Consider the following 20,649-nt stretch of genomic DNA (forward strand, 5'->3'; position numbering starts at 1 on the left):
TAAGAATAAAAAAAAAAAATTCCTAAAAATATTAGCAAATAGAATGCAGCAATATATTTATTTTTAAAAGTATAATGCATCATGACTAGAGTTTAACCTAGAAACATATAATTTATCATGAAAATTTATATAATTCCCCCATTACAAAATAAAGGAGAGAAACCCTATTATTATCCCAATAGGTACATACAAAGCATGTAAGTATTCAACAATAATAAAAGCTTTCATCAAATTAGGAATAGAAACAATGAAACAAGAATAAAAAATGGGCAAAAGACTTGAATAGACATTTCTCCAAAGAAGACATACAAATAGCTGATAGGCATATGAGAAGATGCTCAACATCACTTAGGGAATCATTAAGGAAAGGCACATCAAAACCACAATGAGGGCACCTGGGGGGCTCAGTCAGTTAACATCTGTTTCAACTCAGGTCATGATCCCAGGGTCCTGGGATTGACCCCATGTCAGGGTCCCTGCTCTGCAGGGAGCCTGCTTCTCCCTCTCCCCCTGCCTGACACTCCCCCTGCTTGTGCTCTCTCTCTCTCTCTCTGTCAAATAAATAAATAAAATCTTAAAAAAAAAAGAAAAAACCACACACACACACACAATGAGATACCACTGCATACCCGCTAGGATGGCTATTGCCAAAAAATCAGAAAATGACAAGTATGGACAAGGATATGGAAGAATTGGAAGACTTGTGCTTTGCTAGTAGAAATGTAAAATGGTACAGCTGCTGTGGAAAATGGTATGGTGGTTTCTTAGAAAATTAAACATGGAAATATATATGACTCAGCAATTCTACTTCTTGGTATATACCCAAAAGAATTAAAAGCAAGAGACTCAAAGAAATATTTGTACACCTATGTCCACGGCAGCGTAATTAACAACAGCCAAAAGGTGGGTCCATTGACAACCAAGTGTCCTTTGACAGATGAATAGGTAAACAAAATGTGGTCCATCCATATAGTGGACTAATATTCAGCTGTCACAAAGAAGGAAATTTTGACACAGGCTACTAAATAGATGAACTTCGAGGACATTGTGCTATGTGAAATAAGCCAGTCACAAAAGGACAAATACTGTGTAATTCCACTTATATGAGGTACCTAGAGTAGTCAAATGCCTACAGAAAGTAGAATGGTAGTTTCCAGAGACTGGGGGAGAGGGAATGGGGAATCAGAGTTTCAGTTTTGCAAGATGAAAAACGTTCTGTGGATACATGGTAGTAATGGTGGCCAAACAATGTTAATATATTTAATGCCACAAAACTGTATAGACAAAAATGGTTAAAATGGTAAATTTTATGTTATATATATTTCATTAGAATTAAAAAAGAAAAAAATCGGAGTAGAATGAATCTTGCTCAGGCTGGCAGACAGAATCTATCCACCTATCTATTTAGCTTCCTATCTATATTTTTAAATCCCTACAGCTAATAAGGGAATAAGTCAAGATGCTCACCCTCATTATTGCTGTTCCACATTTTACTGGTGAGTCTTATCTAGTGCAATAAGGCAACAAAAAAGAAAGTAAATGCATCAAGATGGGAAAATAGTAAGTAAAATTTTAATCATACATAATATTACTGTGTACATTGAAAATCCTGGGGAATCTACAAAAAACACTACTATAATTATTAAGTGCTTCCAAAGACATTGCAGGATTCAAGGTCACTACACAGAAATCAATTATATATGTCTATGTGTAAGCAAAAAAAAATGGAAATGAAATGTTTAAAAATCACTACCATTCATTTTAGGGAGCATTCAGAATGTGAAATAAGTAGGGATGCATTTAACAAAATACATGAAAGATCTTTATCATGAAAACTACAAAACATCATGGAGAGAAATTCAAGACAGTTGTCGTGATGTAGAAGAATTTCAAAAGCATTAGTCTGAATGGAAGAAACCCTCCATAGAGAAAGCCCAATCTGCTTCCATTTATATAGATTCTAGAATAGAGACAAAAAGATGAGCAGTTTTCTGGTATGGGGGCAGGGGGAAGGCTGACTGGGAAGGAGCCAGATATTTTTCTAAAATATTCCATATCCCACTGTGGTGCTGCATACATGGGCACATACGTTAAATGTGTGTACTTTAAGTAAGTTAAACCTCTATATAGCTGATTAAAAGCAAACAACAGAGTGTGGGATCGAACTGAGAGGGCTTTTTTAAAATATAAAATTAAAATTTGAAAAGTATGATGGTGGCCACAGCCCCTCCCCCCTGGACTCCCGCAGTGACAAGATACATCAGATGCCAACAGGACTTTACACTTAGGAGTATCTAAAGAGATTTCCCACCTCTCAAATCCCTACACGGTAACAGAGCAGCTTCTGTGAGTCACATAATATTCAAAAGGCATGGAAATTTCTAGAAGGAAACTGCGTGAGTCAGGGAAATCCTCATATAAACATAAATTTGATACAGGATTGTCATTTCCAGCCAGTAGAGAAATAATGGATTAACTCATCAATAGTCCAAAGACCATTGGCAAACCATTTAGGGAAAAGAGATGCCAAGCTTCTACCATCTGAGGACATACGTCAGGAGGAATTATAGATTTACACAAAGGAGCTGGAAAACAGGCTTAGGAAAATAATTAAAATTACTGACTGTCAAAAATTAAACAGACTTGGTGACTAAATACAACATGGTGCCCTGGGTGAGATCCTGGAACAGAAAAAGGACATTAGGGGAAAAACTGGTGAAATCTCAATGAAGTCTGGAGTTGAGTTAATCACACTGTAGTAATATTGATCGCCTAGTTTAGGTCAGGGATTCTCAACTGCGGGTGATTTTGCTCCCTGGGGAACATGTAGTAATGTCCAGAGACAGTTTTGCTTTACAGCTAGGGAGAGAGGGAGATGTGCTGCTAGTATCTCGGGATAGAGGCCAGGGATGTTGCTAAGCATCCTGCAACACACAGGACAGCCCCCACAACCAAGAATCTCCCAGACCCAGAATGCCAATAGTGCCGAGGTGGAGAAACTCTGTCTTGGAAGAAAAGTGCTGTGATTATGTAAGATGGTAACATAAGGAGAAGCTAGATATATGGGCTCTACAGGAACTCTCCCGTACCACCTTTGAAACTCTTCTGTTCATTTAAATCCTTTCAAAAGTCAAAGTTGAAAAAGTTATGATAAACAACATTAAAATAATACAAAAGGATGTTTTAACATAAATAAAAATTCAAAAGAAAAAAGACTGAAGCGGACAAAGAAAATATATAGGCAATTTACAAAAGCAGAAATATAGATATATCACATGGGAAAAGTTCAACATCAAAAAATATGCACTAATATATCATAAATACCATTTTTCACTTATCAAAATGGCATGGAAATTTTTGTAATGCCAACACTGAATGTTTGTGCATGTTCAGGGAAGCTGGTGTTTATGTATTGATAGTGTAACTTCATACACCTCTTGCAGAGGATCTTTTGGAAATCTATTTTAAAAGCCTCGAAATTCTGCTTATCCTTTGACCCAGAAATTCTTAGGAATGTGGGTTAAGGAAATCAAACGAAATGCCCACAACAATTTCTGGACAAGGACACTTATCAACACATTGTTACAAAAATGTAAAAATGGAAGCAATCTATTCAACAAGAAGGTTTTAAAAACAAACAACAACAAAAAAAAAAACAGGTAAATCCATGCAATGAAAGCCTGGGTAGCCATTACATGGTTAACGGGAATATTATAGGACACGAAAATGAACTTCATAGTCCACTGCTGAGAATGAGCAGCCTCCTAGAATGATGTTTTACATGATCCCCTTTCTATTAAGAGAAGACTGGAAAGACAGAATAAAGAAAAAAGAAGTTTGTTGCATCCAAGGAATCTGTTTGGGAAGATCTACGGAAACGTGCACAGTGACGTTGCCTATGGGTAGTAGGGTTATGGTTGCTTTTTGTTTTCCTCTTTTTGCTTGCCTAATTTTTAACTTTTACAATGCACTTTTTTTTTTTTAACAAGAGAGAAAGAAAACATTACAACAGCAGAAGAACTAAAGGAGAAACATTACATTTACAGTCTTTTCTAAGCATTTACATGGATGCTATGACATCTGGGGAGAAACCACAGAGCTCCCAGTGGTGCCAACAGTCAAGGAGGGCTTGGGGCTGAGACAATGAGGATGGGCTTTCCCACACCAATTACATCAGCACGAATTCTCCCTGATGTCTAGGTAAGTGACATCTTCCAAACGTACGAACCTGGGATATTCAATGCGTTTGAAGGACCACGTCTCCCAAACCCTGCTGGCTGGGGTCCAATGCACCACTCTTCACAGCTCCTTTGCTATCACTTCTAACTGAAGCAGGTTACTCAATCTTACATGTGTATTTATGGGGGTGCAGGACAGGATGCCACTGGAACTCAAGGTCAATTTCACCATCCACACGGGCCATCCGATCAAAATCACCGCAATATAGTCCACATTTATGCAAAAATGGATAAGCCTCTATCTTCTTAAAACACCAGAGCTTCTCATCTGCTGAATATATACCAACCTTGCAATGCATGCCCAGGCCTTCAATTTAGTCTCCTGCCCAAAGAGGGAGCAGATTTTAAGTAAAACTGTACAATTTTTCCCTTCATTTCAGCCAACTTAGATATTTGTACATGGGCAAGAGAAGACAAAGCCAGAACACCAAATATTGCCATAAGATTCTGCATATTGATAAGAGAAGGGCCTTGAAGTTGTCTGGATTTTCTGGTAATGTGGAAGGAGGAACATCAGGGGATGTGTGGACCAAATGCCCTGAGAGGTAAGAGTTGCTCAGAAGACACACAGCTCCGGGAACAGGGAATGTAGAGGTATTATTCCTGTGGGGCCCCCCATAAATGGCATTGTTTAATATGAATGATTAGGCTCATGACACAACACACCGAAGCATCATGAAGACGAAGGCAGTTCTACAGAAGATCAAAATAATGCAGTCCTTGTACCCCAATGTTTCAACTAATTAAGAAAACCTGAATTTTTAGCTTTTGCCTCCAACTTCTGAGTCTATAGAAAACCACCACCTAATGGGCCAATTTATATAGTCCTCACCCAGACTCTGAGTTTTACTCTGCGTTCCTACAGGGCATTTATCACAAGAATGGGAGGGGGCAAGGGCAGGCATTTGTGGGAGCAGGTTCTCACTGTACGTGGCATGACAAAGGCTCTGCTCCTGCAAAGAGAGCACCTGTCCTGTGCACCTGCCCTTCGGGACCCCTCGGGGGACCTCAACCTTGAAGAGTTTGATCATTAGCCCTAGAGAGCAGAGAACCTAGATGCACAGAAGGGACATGCTGTCCTCCAGACAGAACTGTCCCTGAAGGGTAGAAGCACATGCCACCCCAAAAATAGGTCACTTTGAATGAGGAGCATTTTGAGCTGAAAGCAACTGAAAAAAGGCAGAGAGAAGAAAAGCTCTCTGCCCTCTCCCTATTTGCCTAAAAGCGGACATAAATTTACAAAGGGGTCCCTCCACCCCTCTCCACCAGGAAGGACAGAAGTTAATCAGCAGAGACAACGGTAGACCCATCAGCCAGGAGACAGCACCAGCAGAATGGACATAACAAACGTCAGCCTTTATCTGAGCAAGTTTTCCTCCCTGCTTTGCGGAACCCCAGAAGCCTGAAACTGCTTGCTTTCTTTTGTCCTGTCATTTCTTCATGGAACCATCATTCTTGTTGGGACTCTAAACCCCTGTTCAGAGTCAGATTTCCCATGCATGCATTTTCCCATGTACACATGTCAATAAACTGATTTGCTTTTCTCTTGTTTATCTGCCTCTTTTTTTTTTAATAGGGTCCCCAGAGAGCACTTAGGAGGGTGGAGGGAAAATTATTTTCCCTCCCCTACAGACTTCAGAAAAGAGCTCTTAACGGGGGAGACACTGGATTCCAGCAGAGAGTCCAGTACGGGCATTCTGAAAAAGTATCACTGGTGTGTCTGATGCCCTCCCCTGGTTGAGAACACATTTACCACACTCTGATGGTAGCCCCTAAGCCACATAAGATCACCAGAATGCTCCCTATGTGAACTGTGGTACTTCATCCACAGTGATGCCCTCACCGGGCTCTGACCTAATCCAGGATATAAAAGACCCCGAGTAACAATATGGGAACAATTTCTACATTTAGCAACAAGGTACTGGGGCATCATGGCTTAAGATGACTTTCCAGGCTGGTCCTACCATCTTCATTCATCTCTCCTTCTCCCAAAGTTAGTCGGTAACACGGAAAATGTTTACATTTTTTTGGAAAGACCTGAGCTTCCGCTTTAAGATAATGGGGAAAATAGCAAAACTCATGAAGCCGAAGGAGCTAAACACACCACCTATTTCTCACATTTTTCTTCCCTTTTTTCCAGGGTCATCCATATTTGGACCACTTCCTTCCAGAATTCACCGTTATGACCATTCCTTTTTCCGAGAGCACGTCCACGTGAATTTCCCGCTGATAGCTCAGGTGGCACTTAGGTCTAAAGATAATTAGGTCCCGCTGCATACACACCATGCTCGGGTCTCCTCGTGACACAAGGTCAGCAGCTAGCAGAGCCTGAACTGAAACTCAGATGGGTCTCATCCCCACACCCACACGTGTGTCTTTTTTCCGCTAGGTCCCCCTGATGATCACCGGTTCTCAGGCAGATAGAGATGGCAGCTTTACAGTTGCCTAATTTAAAAGATCAGACCATGTATCCTGTCAGCCCGCCACAGCCCTTGAAATCAGGTCTCTTAATCTTATCCCTGGCAAACCTGAGCAAATGACCCATTAGAATGACCATTTCCTAAACAACATGAGGACATAAACCACTCATACAACTAAGGGAATTAGAAAAAAAAGGGGGGGGGGCATTTTTTTTCCATAAAGACAGTTGGGGTAGCTGACATGAACAACTTTTAGAGATCATATGATCTGAACAGCATAGTCAAGATTATGGGGAAAACAACACAATCCCATCAAGATTTACCAAGAGCTAAATGAAAAAACACACACGAAAAAAACCAAAAACCTTCAAAATGTTTTTGCAACACTGTCCATATGTTTTCTCTTTTAACATTAAATCTGACCATCTAAAGGATAATAAAGCAGTTGTTCCATGACAATACTTACTCTTAAGGAGTTCTTGGAGGAAACGATAGTTGGAAACTTTTTGCCGCTAAATTTTAAAACCAAGTGAAGAATGTAGCAGGAGGGGAAGAATGAAGGGGGGGAAATCGGAGGGGGAGAAGAACCACGAGAGACGATGGACTCTGAAAAACAAACTGAGGGTTCTAGAGGGGAGGGGGGTGGGAGGATGGGTTAGCCTGGTGATGGGTATTGAGGAGGGCATGTTCTGCATGGAGCACTGGGTGTTATGCACAAACAATGAATCATGGAACACTATATCTAAAACTAATGATGTAATGTATGGGGATTAACATAACAATAAAAAATTTAAAAAAAAAATTTTAAAACCAAGTGGGAATACTATAGTTTTCAATTCACTTTTTTACAACCTACCTCTGGACAGTGAATCTTACATGGCTCCCCACCTTTTCTTGGCCAGAGAGGTTTTAGATATGGCCACAGGGAGAGGTGGTTTGAGGAAAGACAAGGCAGCTGGCTTTTAAGTGACCCTGACATCAGCAAAGCTTTGTTGGGTCATCAAAATGGCCTGCCCTCCACCCAGTACACAGGTCCTGTGCAAGGCTCTGTGCTCTGCCGTGGAGAGGTCAAGGCCAAGACTCAGACCTGGATCCTGACCTCAAGGGCCATGCAATCTAGAGGAGGAAAATGGTCCTCACAAATAGCAAATACATTATATTAATAGGCCATAAAAGTCCTGGGAGTTGAGTACTTGAGAGATGTGGCTGGACCACGCGCTGAGGCTCGTCTCAGTCTGGTGAGCAATGAGAAGAGCTGAGCAGGCTGGTCCACAATCACCACGGACTGTAAGGAGGTTTGGGCATAGTGTGGGCCAACCGTTCTCAACCACAGGGGATTTTGACATGCCCCCAACCAAGCAATGTCTGGAGATGTTGGTTTGGTCACAACTGGGAGGGAGGGCTATTGGCACCAAGTGGGCGGAGGCCAGGGGTGCTGCTAAACGCCCTACAGTGTACAGACGGACCCCGCAACAGAGCATGATCTGGCCCCAAATGTCTAGCTGCTGAGACCTAAAGGAGGAGGACATGAAGGCTGGGGTCACCGGGAAAGCCACAGCCAAGGTCAAGATGAGAAGCAGGAACAATGGACACTCACCAACAATCACAGAGATGCCAGCTCAAACCATAAGGCTGGATTTTTCATCTTGGAATTTGCAAAACTTAGTAGATTGGTACCTAATCTTGGCCAAGCACATACAGAAAGGGCCTTCGCAACCCTGAGAAAAGAAGCTTCCACCTAGGCTTCTCCTGGAGTTGAACTTGGCACCATGCCCCAAGAACCCTAAAAAGGTTGATACTCTCTGACCTAGACATGCCAGTTAAAGGATTTTTTCCAAAAGGAAAAATCTAGCAAAGCCTTACACACCAAGTGTCCGCATTAATATTATTCCAAAAAGTGAAAAATGAGTAACAACTTTAAGGGCCAAGAATGAAGAAATAGTTAAATAAACTATGATGGGTCCAGAAAACACACCATTTCAGTCAATAAAATGATCTTTGTAAAGTACTGTTAATACCAGGAAATATTTATGACATAGTGCTAAGTAGCAGAGACCTGAGGGAAATCACATACGTAGCAGGATCTCGACTATTTATTTATTTTTAAAGATTTTATTTATTCATTTGAGATAGAGAGAGAGAGCATGAGCAGGGGGAGAGGAAGAGGCAGAGGGAGAAGCAGGCTCCCCACTGAGCCAGGAGCCCGCATGACCTGAGCTGAAGGCAGACGCTTAACCATCTGAGCCACCCAGGCGCCCCAGGATCTCGACTATTTAAAAGAAAAAGCATATATGCATAAAAAACAATGGAACAAATTCACCAAAGTATCAACAATGATTATTAAGCCTTTTATTCTGCATTTTATTATTCTCAGTTTCCTATAATGTATTAGTTTTACAGTCAGGAAAATAAATCTATCTTGGCATAGAAGTTCATGAAAGCAATAAAGGCCTGGGTGGGGGTAGTGGGTGTGGATGCGGAGGACAGGGGACAGCTGTGGGAGACTGTGGGCTTTGCCAGTGACTGAATAGGGCAGCAAGGGACAGGGAAGGAGTTCAAAGAGGACCCAGACTTCTGAGCCTGGGGTCCAGGAGGTGAGATGGTCGTTACCAAGAACAGGAGCAAATGAATCTGAGTGTAAAGGTGACAACGGTGGCCTGGGATGTGCCATCAGAAGGCCTGGGGAACACGGCCAGATGGGTGAGCATGAAGCCTGCCCCTCCCCTCGACAACTAGCAGTTGCTTGGGGCAAACCTGTTTACCTGTTGTACCTGTTTACCTGGAACCTGGAGGTAAACAATGTTCCCACCTCATGGCCTTTGAGGGAGCAGTAAAGGGATGAAAGCCCTACTGTACGTGGCACAGCTGAGACGACGCTAAGACCCCAGTACGGAAAAGCTGCGGTAGTCTGAGCACTACCGCTGAGCGGAAATCCTTCTGCTCCTGCCAGACCTCAGACATTTGCTTCCCGACCCTTTGCAGTCCCTGTCCCTCTCTTTCCCTGGGCGTCCTCAAACTCTTCTGCAGCATAAAACTCCAACTCTAGGAAGAAGCCCCCAACCACACCTGTAGCCTAGAACATTCTCCTGAGCTCTAGATTCACGGGCCCAATCTCCAGCTTGCCGACTGCGCTGGAAGGTCCCGCTGACACTTCAAACATATCCCGACCTAGTGGTACTCGGGATCTTCTCAGCTCCTCCTCACGTCCTCCCCATCTGGATAAAAACCTTCTCTCCTGTTATCCAAAATACACAAACAACTCTTAAAACTTGACAAGAAGAAAACAAACAACGCCATTAAAAATGGGCCAACACCTTAAGACACACCCCACCAAAGAACATACACAGCTGGCAAATAAGCATCCGGAAGAATGTTCCGTGTCCTATGTCATCAGGGAATTGCAAATTAAAACAACTACACACCCATTAGAATGGCCCAAATCCAGAAGGCTGACCACACCAAATGCTAGTGAGCCGTGGAACAATAGAAGCTCTCCTTCGTTGCTGGTGGGAAAGCAAAATGGTACAGCCACTCTGGAAGACAGTCTGGCAGTTTCTCACAAAACTAAACATACTCTGGGAAAGCTTTCTGTAAAAGTAAACAAACAAACCAACAAAAACTAAACGTACTCTGACCACGTGATCTAGCAATCCCACTCCTTGGTATTTCCCCAAAGGAGCTGAAAACTTACGTCCCCACAAAAACCTGTGCACAGATGTTTATAGCCGCTTTGTTCATAATTGCCAAAACTTAGAAGCAACTGAGATGTCCTTCAGTAGGTGAGCAGAGGAAACCATGATCCGTCCAGACTAAAAACAGAGTACTATTCAGTGCTAAAAACAAATGAGCTATCAAGTCGTGAAAAGACATAGAGGAATCTTAAATGCATATTGCTAAGTGGAAAGAGCCAATCTGAAAAGACCACATACTGTATGATTCCAACTACAGGACATCTCAGAAATGGCAAAACTATGGAGACAGTAAAATGATCAGTGGTTGACAGGGCTTAGTGGGAGGGAGAGATGAATAGGCAGAGCACAGAGGATTTTTTGAGCAGTGAAACTATTCTGATACTAGAACGGTGGATACATGTCATTATACATTTGTTCCAACCCATAGAACGTACAGCACCAAGAGTGAACCCTAACGTAAACTACAGACTTCGTGTGATTATAACATATCAATGGAGGTTCACTGATTGCGACAAATGTACCACTCGGGGGGGATGTTGATAGTGGGGGAAGTTGTGCATGTGTGGGATGTGGGATATGTGGGAAATCTCTGCAAATTTCTCTCAGATTTGCTGTGAACCTAAAACTGCTTTAAGAAATAGTCTATACACAAAAACAACAGCGACTTCTCTAGATGCTTAAGTCAGAAATCTGGAGTCCACCTTGCCACCTGTTTGGCTCCCTCCTCCCAAGCTCACCGGTACCTGAGGCTTGGGAATTCCACTATCAGAATTCTCCTACCCCGCAGCCTCCAGTACGGCCCTCCGATACTCCACAGCAATGGCCTCACCTGCTTCTGTCTCTCACCCTCTGAGAAGCAAGACCATCTTCTTAAAGCATACATTACATCATAGCATCTCGTTACACTTGGGATAAAATTTTATCCCTTATTCTGGTCTTTAAGCCCCTAACCATGACCATGACTGTGGCCCGAGCTCACCTCTCCAGCCTCGTGGCACAACTTACTATGTGGCAGGTGCACTGACCTTCTCAGCCACTCCCAAGTGCCAAGACTCAAAGCTTTGGCACACAATGAATGGCCTCTCCACTTATGCTTCAAGAATCAATTTAAAAGCCTCGCCCTCAAAAAGTTCTTGCTAACCCCTGCCTGCACCACAGAGTGACTTCTCCCTCTGCCCATTCCTACTTGCTTTCCCCCTTCCCATCCACGGATGCCAAGACCACTCTCTAATAAATGCCCATTAACCTCCCCCTCAGAGTTGGGTTTCCAGAGAATCCAACATGCATGATTGGCAAACAGGGTAAAGTTTGTTTTGGAGGACGAATGATTCAGAGTCAGCAAATTTCAGCCAGGAGGCCAAATCGGTCCACTGCCTGTTTTTGTAAATAAAGTTTTATTAGAACATGTCCGCACTCATTTATTTGTGCATTGTCTGTGGCTGCTTGAGTTGAGCAGTTGCTATGGAAACCATCTGGCCCTTTACCCAAAAAACCGTATAGACCCCAGTTTTAGATCATTAAAGAAAAATCAAATTTGTAAAATAAGGGCTCCTCAAATGTCTTCTGGCTCCTCTAGTAAGAAGTTCTCATGGGACCGAAGCAGAGCCTAATGCAGATTTCTCTGGGAGGCTTGACATGTATGCATATAGTCTGTCATTTTCCCTTGAGTGATGGAAGTACTTTCTCCATGACATAAACCTGCCTCACTAAACATGTATTAGATTATAGCATCGGAACTGGTAGACACAGTAGACACTTCATGATCCAGTAGGAATCCGGTCATTCCTCTCCAGTGAATCCTCTCTAGCCATCCACATCTTTGTTCACCAGTGATGCTAAGCTCCACTGGGGACTTCTCAGACCAAGGCCACCAGGAGCCTGAGCACGGGCTGTAGCATACTGAGACAGAGAGTCTACCACAGAACATCAATGCTTGGGGCAAATCAAAAAAGTGCATTCATAAGTCTCTTCTCCGAAAGCATCTAACAAACTTCCATGGATGTCTTCGGAACAGGGGAGAGCTTCAGATCTAGTCCACAGATGCAAAATGAAACTGACAGTAAGAAACGTATCAAAGTCAATACTGTTTTAGGCATGCAACACCCAGCAAAGAGAGAACTACTCAAATCAATATTGTATATCCCATAGAACACCACAAAGAATGGGATTTCAGTCTGGGAACGATTTCTGAGCCAATAAATTCTAACTACCAAATGACGGATGTGGCATATTACATTTAATTAGAAATTAAATGTGTAACTCAGTCTCCTAATAGATTCTGGCCACCAGATACTAATATTACTCTGTATGTCCACGAGTGGTCTTCAAACATTCCCACTGTGGTGAGAGTGGAGACGGGGCCCACCACTGAGAGAGTCCCCACCAATCAAAGCACTCTGCTTAGGGCCGTCACTGCGAGGGTACAGCTTCCAGCACTGAATGGACTCAGGCAAATCATTTCATCTTCAAGCCTCATTTGTCTTAGCTGCAAAATAGGGATAATGATACTGTCTTTACAGAACGGTTTGAAGGATTCCAAGTGATGGACACAACTGATGTCAGCCAGGGCCTGCCATCTAGGATCTGCGTGGTATATGCTGTGGTCACTGGAAGGATGAGCGCTGAAGACGCTGTGACCCTTCCTTAGAGCAGGGCAGGGAGCTGAGCAGTGCCCATTTGTGGGTGCTGGCAGGAGGCATACCAACCCATGGAGATACAAAGAATGGACACACGGGGACTGAGGAGAAGGGCAAAACAGAAAGCAATTCATCAGCCTCTAGAAAGAGAACAGGTCTGTGTGTGTCGGTTAGAATGCGATGCCCCGATAGACATGGCCTATCTATACTGCACCAAAAGTTTGCAAGTCTCCCATCTTCCCTAATCTTAGTAACCTTTCTGCGTGCCTGTCCTGGAGGCTCATTCTAGAACACAATGTATAGGACTTCCTGTCTGGTGACCTAACGACTAGAACTGAAACTGCCTTGCCTCTGTTTGTAGAATCTTCCAGACTGCACCTCCCTTGTGGCTGAATGTCAGCAAGGTGGCTAGAGAGGATGCTGCTCACGCAGGATTTGGGGATCCTTCAGATAAAAAAGGATCAGATTCAGTAATGATGAAATAGGAAGACTGCTAATAGCATGTGTGACCACAGGAGGCTATCAAGAATGTCCCTGACAAGTTCCCAGTTCCAGAGAGGAAACACAAACAGCTCCTCAGAGTTTTTTAAATTTTTAATTTTTTTTGAAGATTTTATTTATTTATTTGACAGAGAGAGAGAGAGAGAGCACAAGCAGGGGGAGCAGCAGAGGGAGAGGGAGAAGCAGGCTCCTCACCGAGCAGGAAGCCCGATGCGGGACTCAATCCCAGGACCCTGGGATCATGACCTGAGCCGAAGGCAGACGCTTAACCTACTGAGCCACCCTCAGAGCACTGTGTAGGTTAGCCCAGGACAGACTGTGGTAGTTAGAGCCCATGAGTCGTGCTTATAAATCTCAGGCAAGAATTCAGTAGTGTGGACAAGAAGGGCTTTCTTGTCACCTGGGAAGAAATACATCCCATTGCAAATGAGTTTCTGAGTGAGAAAGTATGAAAGTCCGGGGAGGGCTGTGTGAGTGAGTGTGTCTACGCACACATCTGAGGCCTGTGCCCAAAATGGAGAGTTCAAGTTTCTGTGGTTTTTGAGCTGGATGACTGAGGGACCCAGAGTCACATGGACACTCTCCCTCACACAGATTCACCTCAGGCAAATAGAACAGAGATTTTTTTTCAAGCTAGAGGGGACTTTCAAGAATACCAAATGCACCTCTTCTCTAGCCACCTAGATGAGGAAACAGGCTCCAAGAAGTAGGGTGGCTTGTCCACCTTCACTGCACAAGAAAATAATAGATCGGCAACTCTCAAAAAGGTGAGCTGGCCTCTGTGAATATCTTTCCTCAAATGGTAGAATGAGGCCACATGATTCACAGCCACTCAAATCCTCCACATGGAATCCTTTGGATCTGGAGTTATTCTGAGGGAAGTCGGCCCATGGGAAGTAGAATTAATTCAATACTCTTTGCCTAAGAACATCAGTTACCCGAGTAGTCATTCCACAAAGTCAAAGTCAAATATCTTCTCTGCACCAACGGCAAAATAAGTTAGGGTGGGGTGGGGGATTTTCTCTGCTCATGTTCCTCTCCTCTGAAATCAATCTTTGGGACCTGGCTCTCGTGATTTTTAAAGATCCTTTGGTGGAAGTGCCACAAACCCAAATGATTATTTCACACCATGCGACACAACATAAAGACAAGGATGGGCTTTGGAGGGGGTGGCAGACATACAACAACGTAGGTTGTATGTTTCTGGAATCTTCATTGACAAGGAAGAGGAAGTGGTTGACTTGAGCAACTTCTTAAAAATACTAAATTGAGGTCCATCTTTGCAACACTGATAAGGGCTTATTTCTTCCTTTTTGCAATAAGTCTTGTAAGACTCAGAGGCATTTTGATGGTCTAATCAACCTGAAAGCCATGTCAAATTGCCTTAAAAATCTCTGCGCATTCAGTATATACATACTTGTTAAAATTAATTACATCATTTACAATTTCTACACACATTATAGCTTAAAATGTTTTACAGTTATTTTTATTAATTAATAAAGCCTTAATGGACAAAAATTACACTATAAAATTATTGTATGTATGCTACATTTCCAATTTTACTGCTATTATCTTTAAATATTTCCCCCAAATGGAAAGTCACTAATTTATAAATCAGAGTCTCTCCTAGAAAGTAAAACTGAAAATCGGAAGCTTATACGAGAAATCTGGTGTCAGGCTAAAGCCTGTTTTCCTCTTTCTGATCTCCTAAGAAAGGTAAAGTGTGCCCAGGGCTGCTGACATCCGGGAACCGTGGCAATGGCAGAAATAGCAAATTCTAGCCAAGTTGCCCCAGAAAACTGCTGCTTTTGCAGTTTGGAGAGTCCCCAATTTGCATCTTTTTGAAAATGTCCCATAATTACTAATTCCCCCCCACACACACACACACACATACACTCCATTACAGACGATTATTTCTAAGAGCAATCCATAAATACAAACTGCCGGATTGAAAAGGAAAGAAGAGCAGGACTGTGGACCCTTCCAGATACCCAGATGTTCAGACCAGAGATACAAAACCTCTGGGCGTGGACAGCACTTTTTCCTCTTCTCCCTGCTTTGGGGCGATATGGGCCTAAAATAACTTCATCTGCAGGCTATAGTTTCCTGCTCATGACGTTACAGGGTCTGGAGCTATTGTTGGAAACAAAACTTTGAGGGAAGGTCCCTGAGAATCAGATAACAGTCTCTGTGAAAATCTAAGGCAGACATCAACTCTGAGCTACCAACTGCCAACTCAGAGCAGAGCAGATAAAGCGATGCTTCTGAGAACCACTTCTTGAAATAAGGGAAGTCATGTAGAAGAAACTCACTACCCACCTTGGCAGGGGACTTGCACAGATTACCTGAGGGGTGGGGATCTGTACTTGGGGGCCCCACCTCCCGAGGATGAGAGTGTCACTCACCTGCTGTGTAACTCCAGCCAGGAATGTGGATGGACAGTTGGCTGCCACCACCCCCGGTGTGCCGAGTGGTATAGTCCTCTCTCCCTTTTCTTACTGTGACCTGGTGAACTCCCACACCCGAGAATGCTTGCTTTTCCAACAGACGCGAGCCCCTCCAAGGACAGGTGCGGGGCCCCAGATGCACCTGCTCCAAGGACGGGTTTTCCTTCGAGAAGCTTCCTTGCAAACCCGGGTTCCAGCGGGGGCCTAGGAGGTTCTGGTTTCCCTCCGTGAGCTCCCGCTTCAAGGCACTGCTCATTGGCCCTCCGTTAGCTGTGCCGTCTACTCCATCTGGTGTCAATCCGTGTGAACTGCAGTTTAGGTTGAGCGACAGGACCGACCTGTGCATTTTAGGGCCAGCAAGCGGAGGCTGCTCAATGGGGACGGAGAGGGACCGGTCTAGATAGTAAATGGAATTGGGGCAGTGCTGAGACACCCTGACATGGACGCAGGAGCTGAACACCAGCGGCCCCTTTCCCGACCGCGCGGCGCCCGGAGGAAAACTGTTCTCTCGGTCGTCCACATCCGTGATCCAGTACTCGTGAGCCTCGCACAGCCGGGGGTCCATCTCCGGCACCTTCAGCCTCATCACAGAGCAGTTTCTGGAGCACTCCGCGCAGGTGAACGGTCCCTGGTGCCCACGGGGCTCCGCAGCCCCAGCCGGAGCAGAGGCGTCCCTGAGCAGAGCGCGCTGGGCCCGGCACTCGGTGTACCGCGGGCCCCCCACGGCCTCCCACGCCAGGGTGCCGGCTGCGGGGCCCACGCGCCTGGCCGTGATGGTGATGGACGCAAAGCCCCTTTGGGGGCCGCTGCACGGCTTCTCCTCATAGGGTGGCAGCTCCGTGTCAGGTCCTGGCTCCTGGGCCGCCGGCGTCTGAATGCCCAGCCTGCCAGGAAGGAGGGCGAACGCCCGGCTGATGGAGACTCCGCTGCGGTTCACCCGCGACGGCCTGGCCGGAGGCGCGGCGGCCGGGTTTGCCTTTGATTTACTCTCATCCATCAGCTGTGAAATGACGAGGGATGAAATCATTTTTGTGCTGTGCGATGCCAGAGTCTCCTGCAAATGGGAAAAAGATGACAATTATTCAAACAGCCTATTGTAATGCAGGCGATCAACTCCCTTTCAAGGGCCAAGAGGACATCCCAGAACCCTGTTCTGATGCTCAGTATTCTAGTTAAAACGAGCCCTTGCCTGCGACAGCACGGGACCCAAAATAATCCGGTAACCACTCAACTCCCACCAGGAGTGGAGCCTTCACGAGGAGCCTGGAGGCTTAATTGGTGCTTCGCAAGGAAGCAGCAATTCTCACGCTGTAAGGGGCCTGAGAATCACCTGGAATGTTGACAACTGCAGGTTCCCCAGGCTCCAGAGTTTCAGATTCTGTAGGCCTGTGGGTGGGGCCCCGGCATCTACATTTTAACCAACATCCCGGTGATTCCGATGTAGGTGATCCAGGGAACACACTCTGAAAAGCTCGAACAACTGTTGGTCTTTTGTGTTTGAGAAGAGACAATTGTTCTCTTTTCCTTAGATGTGATAAGAAAGCACAAAATTTTCTTTTCTTCAGAGCAGGATTAACACTCATTTATGCTACTAACGTAATGCTTTCCTCCACCTGGACTTTTGACAGGAGGGCTGGCCCATGGGATCTTAATACCCAAGGCTCATGGCATTCTGTTAGCCACGGGAAGGTGGTCAGCTTCTCAGTTTTTCCTTTTTTTTCCCTGTTTTTCATCACAATCCCTATAACCTGACACATGGTTAGATTTTAAAGATACATGGGAAGTTGCAAATTCAAAAGATAACCAGAGACAGGTAAAGAAGATGCAGAGTTGTCTTAAACTTCACTTCATCTTTAAAAAAATCTAAATATCACTGGCTACCTTTTCCCAGGTGGCTAGCGAGCTCCAGGCTCTGCTTGGAACCTCTTTCAAGGTGGGGTCTTCTCTTCAGCACGTCTCATAACACATAACAACCTGGGAGCTTGTAGAAGCCTCAGCCCCGAACAACGGCATCAGAATCCCTGGGGGTGGGGCCAGGCAGCCTCGTTTTTCGTTTCCAATGTGATTCCAGCAGGCAGGTGATGTTGAGAAGCACCACCTGATGCTTCTGAGGCACCTCGCTCTTTCTACGCATCACTCTCCATGGCTGGGATTTACATACAAGAACAGTGAGATGGGCCTAGCACCTACCCCAGGCAGTTTGACTTGGTACATAGTCCCTCCCTAGTTAAATTTAGTTCTGATAAAATTGTGCCCATGCATCCTACCAGGTGCATAATCATACCTGGTAGGAATTCCTTTGGCACGGGTCTCTGAAAGAAAAAGCAAATATTCATCTTGGAAAGTGTGCTGTGTTGGTCTTATTTTATACTTTATAGCAATGTTTCCCAAAGTTTGGGCCAGTGACCACTTGCATAAAAAACACCTGGTATGGGGAGGGTTAAAAATGCCAATTTCTGGACGCTTCCCTCCCCTCTCTAGAGCTAAGGTGAATCAGGAGCTCTGGGGATAAGGCCAAGCAGCTGTGTTTTTAACCAGCTGCCAGGTGATTTTCTGCACAGATACGGAAGAAGGAATGCCAGGCCAGGATCAGACCTCCTGTGGTCCCTCCCGAGCACACGCTGGAGGGATGCCCTGGGGCTACACTGGGGGTTGTGGGTACCAATGTAGGAGGTCCTAGAGGCTCAGAAGGATGGGATAGAGAATCACCCACCATCTCATTACCTTGGGCCTGGCAGGTGTAACTGACTTTGTGTCCATCAAATGCAAATGGATGAAGGAAGAGCAACAATGAATGAAATGAATTTGAACTCAATTCTGAAGCTGGGAAATCACCTAGTATGTCAGGGTGACACTGTTCCTGAGGGGAGAGATGCTGATAGAAGCCCAGTCCCAAAGAAAAGTCTCTTTGCCTTCTCTACCTTACCAGGAAGTTTTGGAGATCAGAAACAATGGAGGACGTGAAAATACCTCTCAAAATATGAACATGATATGTCACTGCAGGGTATGACTTTTTCTGTGATTTAGCAGAAATTGGAGGATGTCTGATGGACACAAACCTCTGGATGAGTGAAGGAGTATTTATAATGAACGCATTTGGGTTAATTTGAATTACACAAATGGAAATAACCTATTACATACCCAATACGTTGAAATTTTGTTGATGTGAATGTAGAATGAACGAAACCTTTCTAGATGAAAGTTCTGTCATCCTAACGTAGAGTCATGATCAACCCATTTATTCATGAACTCATCAGACAGATCTATTGAGCTCCTACTACAGGAAACTGAGGAAACTTCTTGGCCCCATGGAGTTAACAAAGGGGAGAGAACACCAAGCATGTAATCAAATTATCAGGACTGGGATTATTGGTTAAATTTTACTGTGGTTTCTTCTGGGGTATTTACACTCACCTTTGACAAAAGCCCCAACCAACAGACTGAGAGAAATTAAAAAGGAAACACTGTACTCTTTGCTCATCAAAACACTAATCCCACTCTTGTATGGGAAGTTCTATTTATCAGATCTTATTTTCTCATTAAGATCCATTAAATCATTAAAGATAAAGTCCAACCTCTTAAAACTCTGGGCTTCCACAACAAAGCACTACAGTCTGGGTGGCTTAAAAACAGAAATCTTATTTTGTTACATTCTTCACATTTTCTTTCTTCAGTGTGTGACTGTGTCCTAACATCCTCCTCTTGTAAGGGCATTGGTCATATCAATAAGGCCCACCCTAATGACCTCATTTAACCTAAATTACCTCTTTAAAGATTCTGTCTCCAAACACAGTCACACTCTGAGGTACTAGGAATTAGGACTTCCACACATTCAATTGGAGTGGTGTAGACGGTCCATGACAGACTACAATATAGCACTTTGTGTCCAGCTCTTCTTCCCGGGCTGGGAAGCCAAGAAAGAGATGAGACAGAGGAGCTATTTGATGTTCCTAACTTGGCCCACTAATTTTAAAACAGGGCAACTTTTTTAAAAAAGTGATCACATCTTTCACATCAAATATCTTTCTCAATGAAGCTATTTCAAGCTGCCCCTCCATCTGTTCTTTATATTGGGTTAACTGAACATGGCTTTGGAAAAAAAAGGGGGGGCTATCTTTTATCTAAAAGATTAACTGATGGAAGATTTGATTTGAAAAGAAAATAATCTTGCATTTAATGTAGAACATTCAAGGTCAGAGGAAGGTCAAACGAATAGTGGGATTTCGTGTCTTGCTTTGGCAATAAATCACCCATTTCCTGACCATCCTCATACAACACTCACCTGTGTAAATTTTTTTTCTCATAAATGCTGCTTTGAGATACTGATTTAAATGTTTCAAACATGATTGTGTGGGGCTAATAACTGCTTTCCTAGTTTTATGCATTTTATTGACTGTTTTTAACTTTATGTTTATGCCTTAAGGCATATTACTATAAAGGCACCATTTCATAAATTGAAGGAAGAAAGAGACAAGCGGCGGATGGTCAGAGAAATCAGATCGTGAGCCATTGGGATGAGAATGCTTCCATTTCTGTAGCAATTTATTTCTCCAAAGGATAAGCATCTAATCCAACCTGTGGCTTTGAAATCTATATTTTTCTCCACTTGACAATTCTTCCCTTTTCCACGGTCGCTCTGCAGCCTACAACTATGTTTGCCAGATGGATTCCTTGGCCCCATGTCTGCACAGATACTCCCTATAGTCCCCTCCACG

At 44.0% G+C, this 20,649-nt stretch overlaps 1 protein-coding gene across 5 annotated transcripts in view; it reads right to left on the reverse strand.

Moving 5' to 3' along the window:
* Positions 1-20,649, reverse strand: part of LOC116643982 (disintegrin and metalloproteinase domain-containing protein 12-like) — a 583,570-nt gene that overhangs the window by 427,058 nt on the left and 135,863 nt on the right. For all 5 annotated transcript variants that reach the window (XM_032423146.1, XM_032423141.1, XM_032423145.1 and 2 more), the window contains one exon: positions 15,893-16,988. In XM_032423146.1, the coding sequence (XP_032279037.1) occupies positions 15,893-16,988 (1,096 nt within the window). The remainder of the gene's footprint in view (positions 1-15,892; positions 16,989-20,649) is intronic.

This window comes from Phoca vitulina, unplaced genomic scaffold (assembly GCF_004348235.1).
Source record: "Phoca vitulina isolate PV1807 unplaced genomic scaffold, GSC_HSeal_1.0 scaffold28, whole genome shotgun sequence".
Taxonomy (NCBI): Eukaryota; Metazoa; Chordata; class Mammalia; order Carnivora; family Phocidae; genus Phoca; species Phoca vitulina.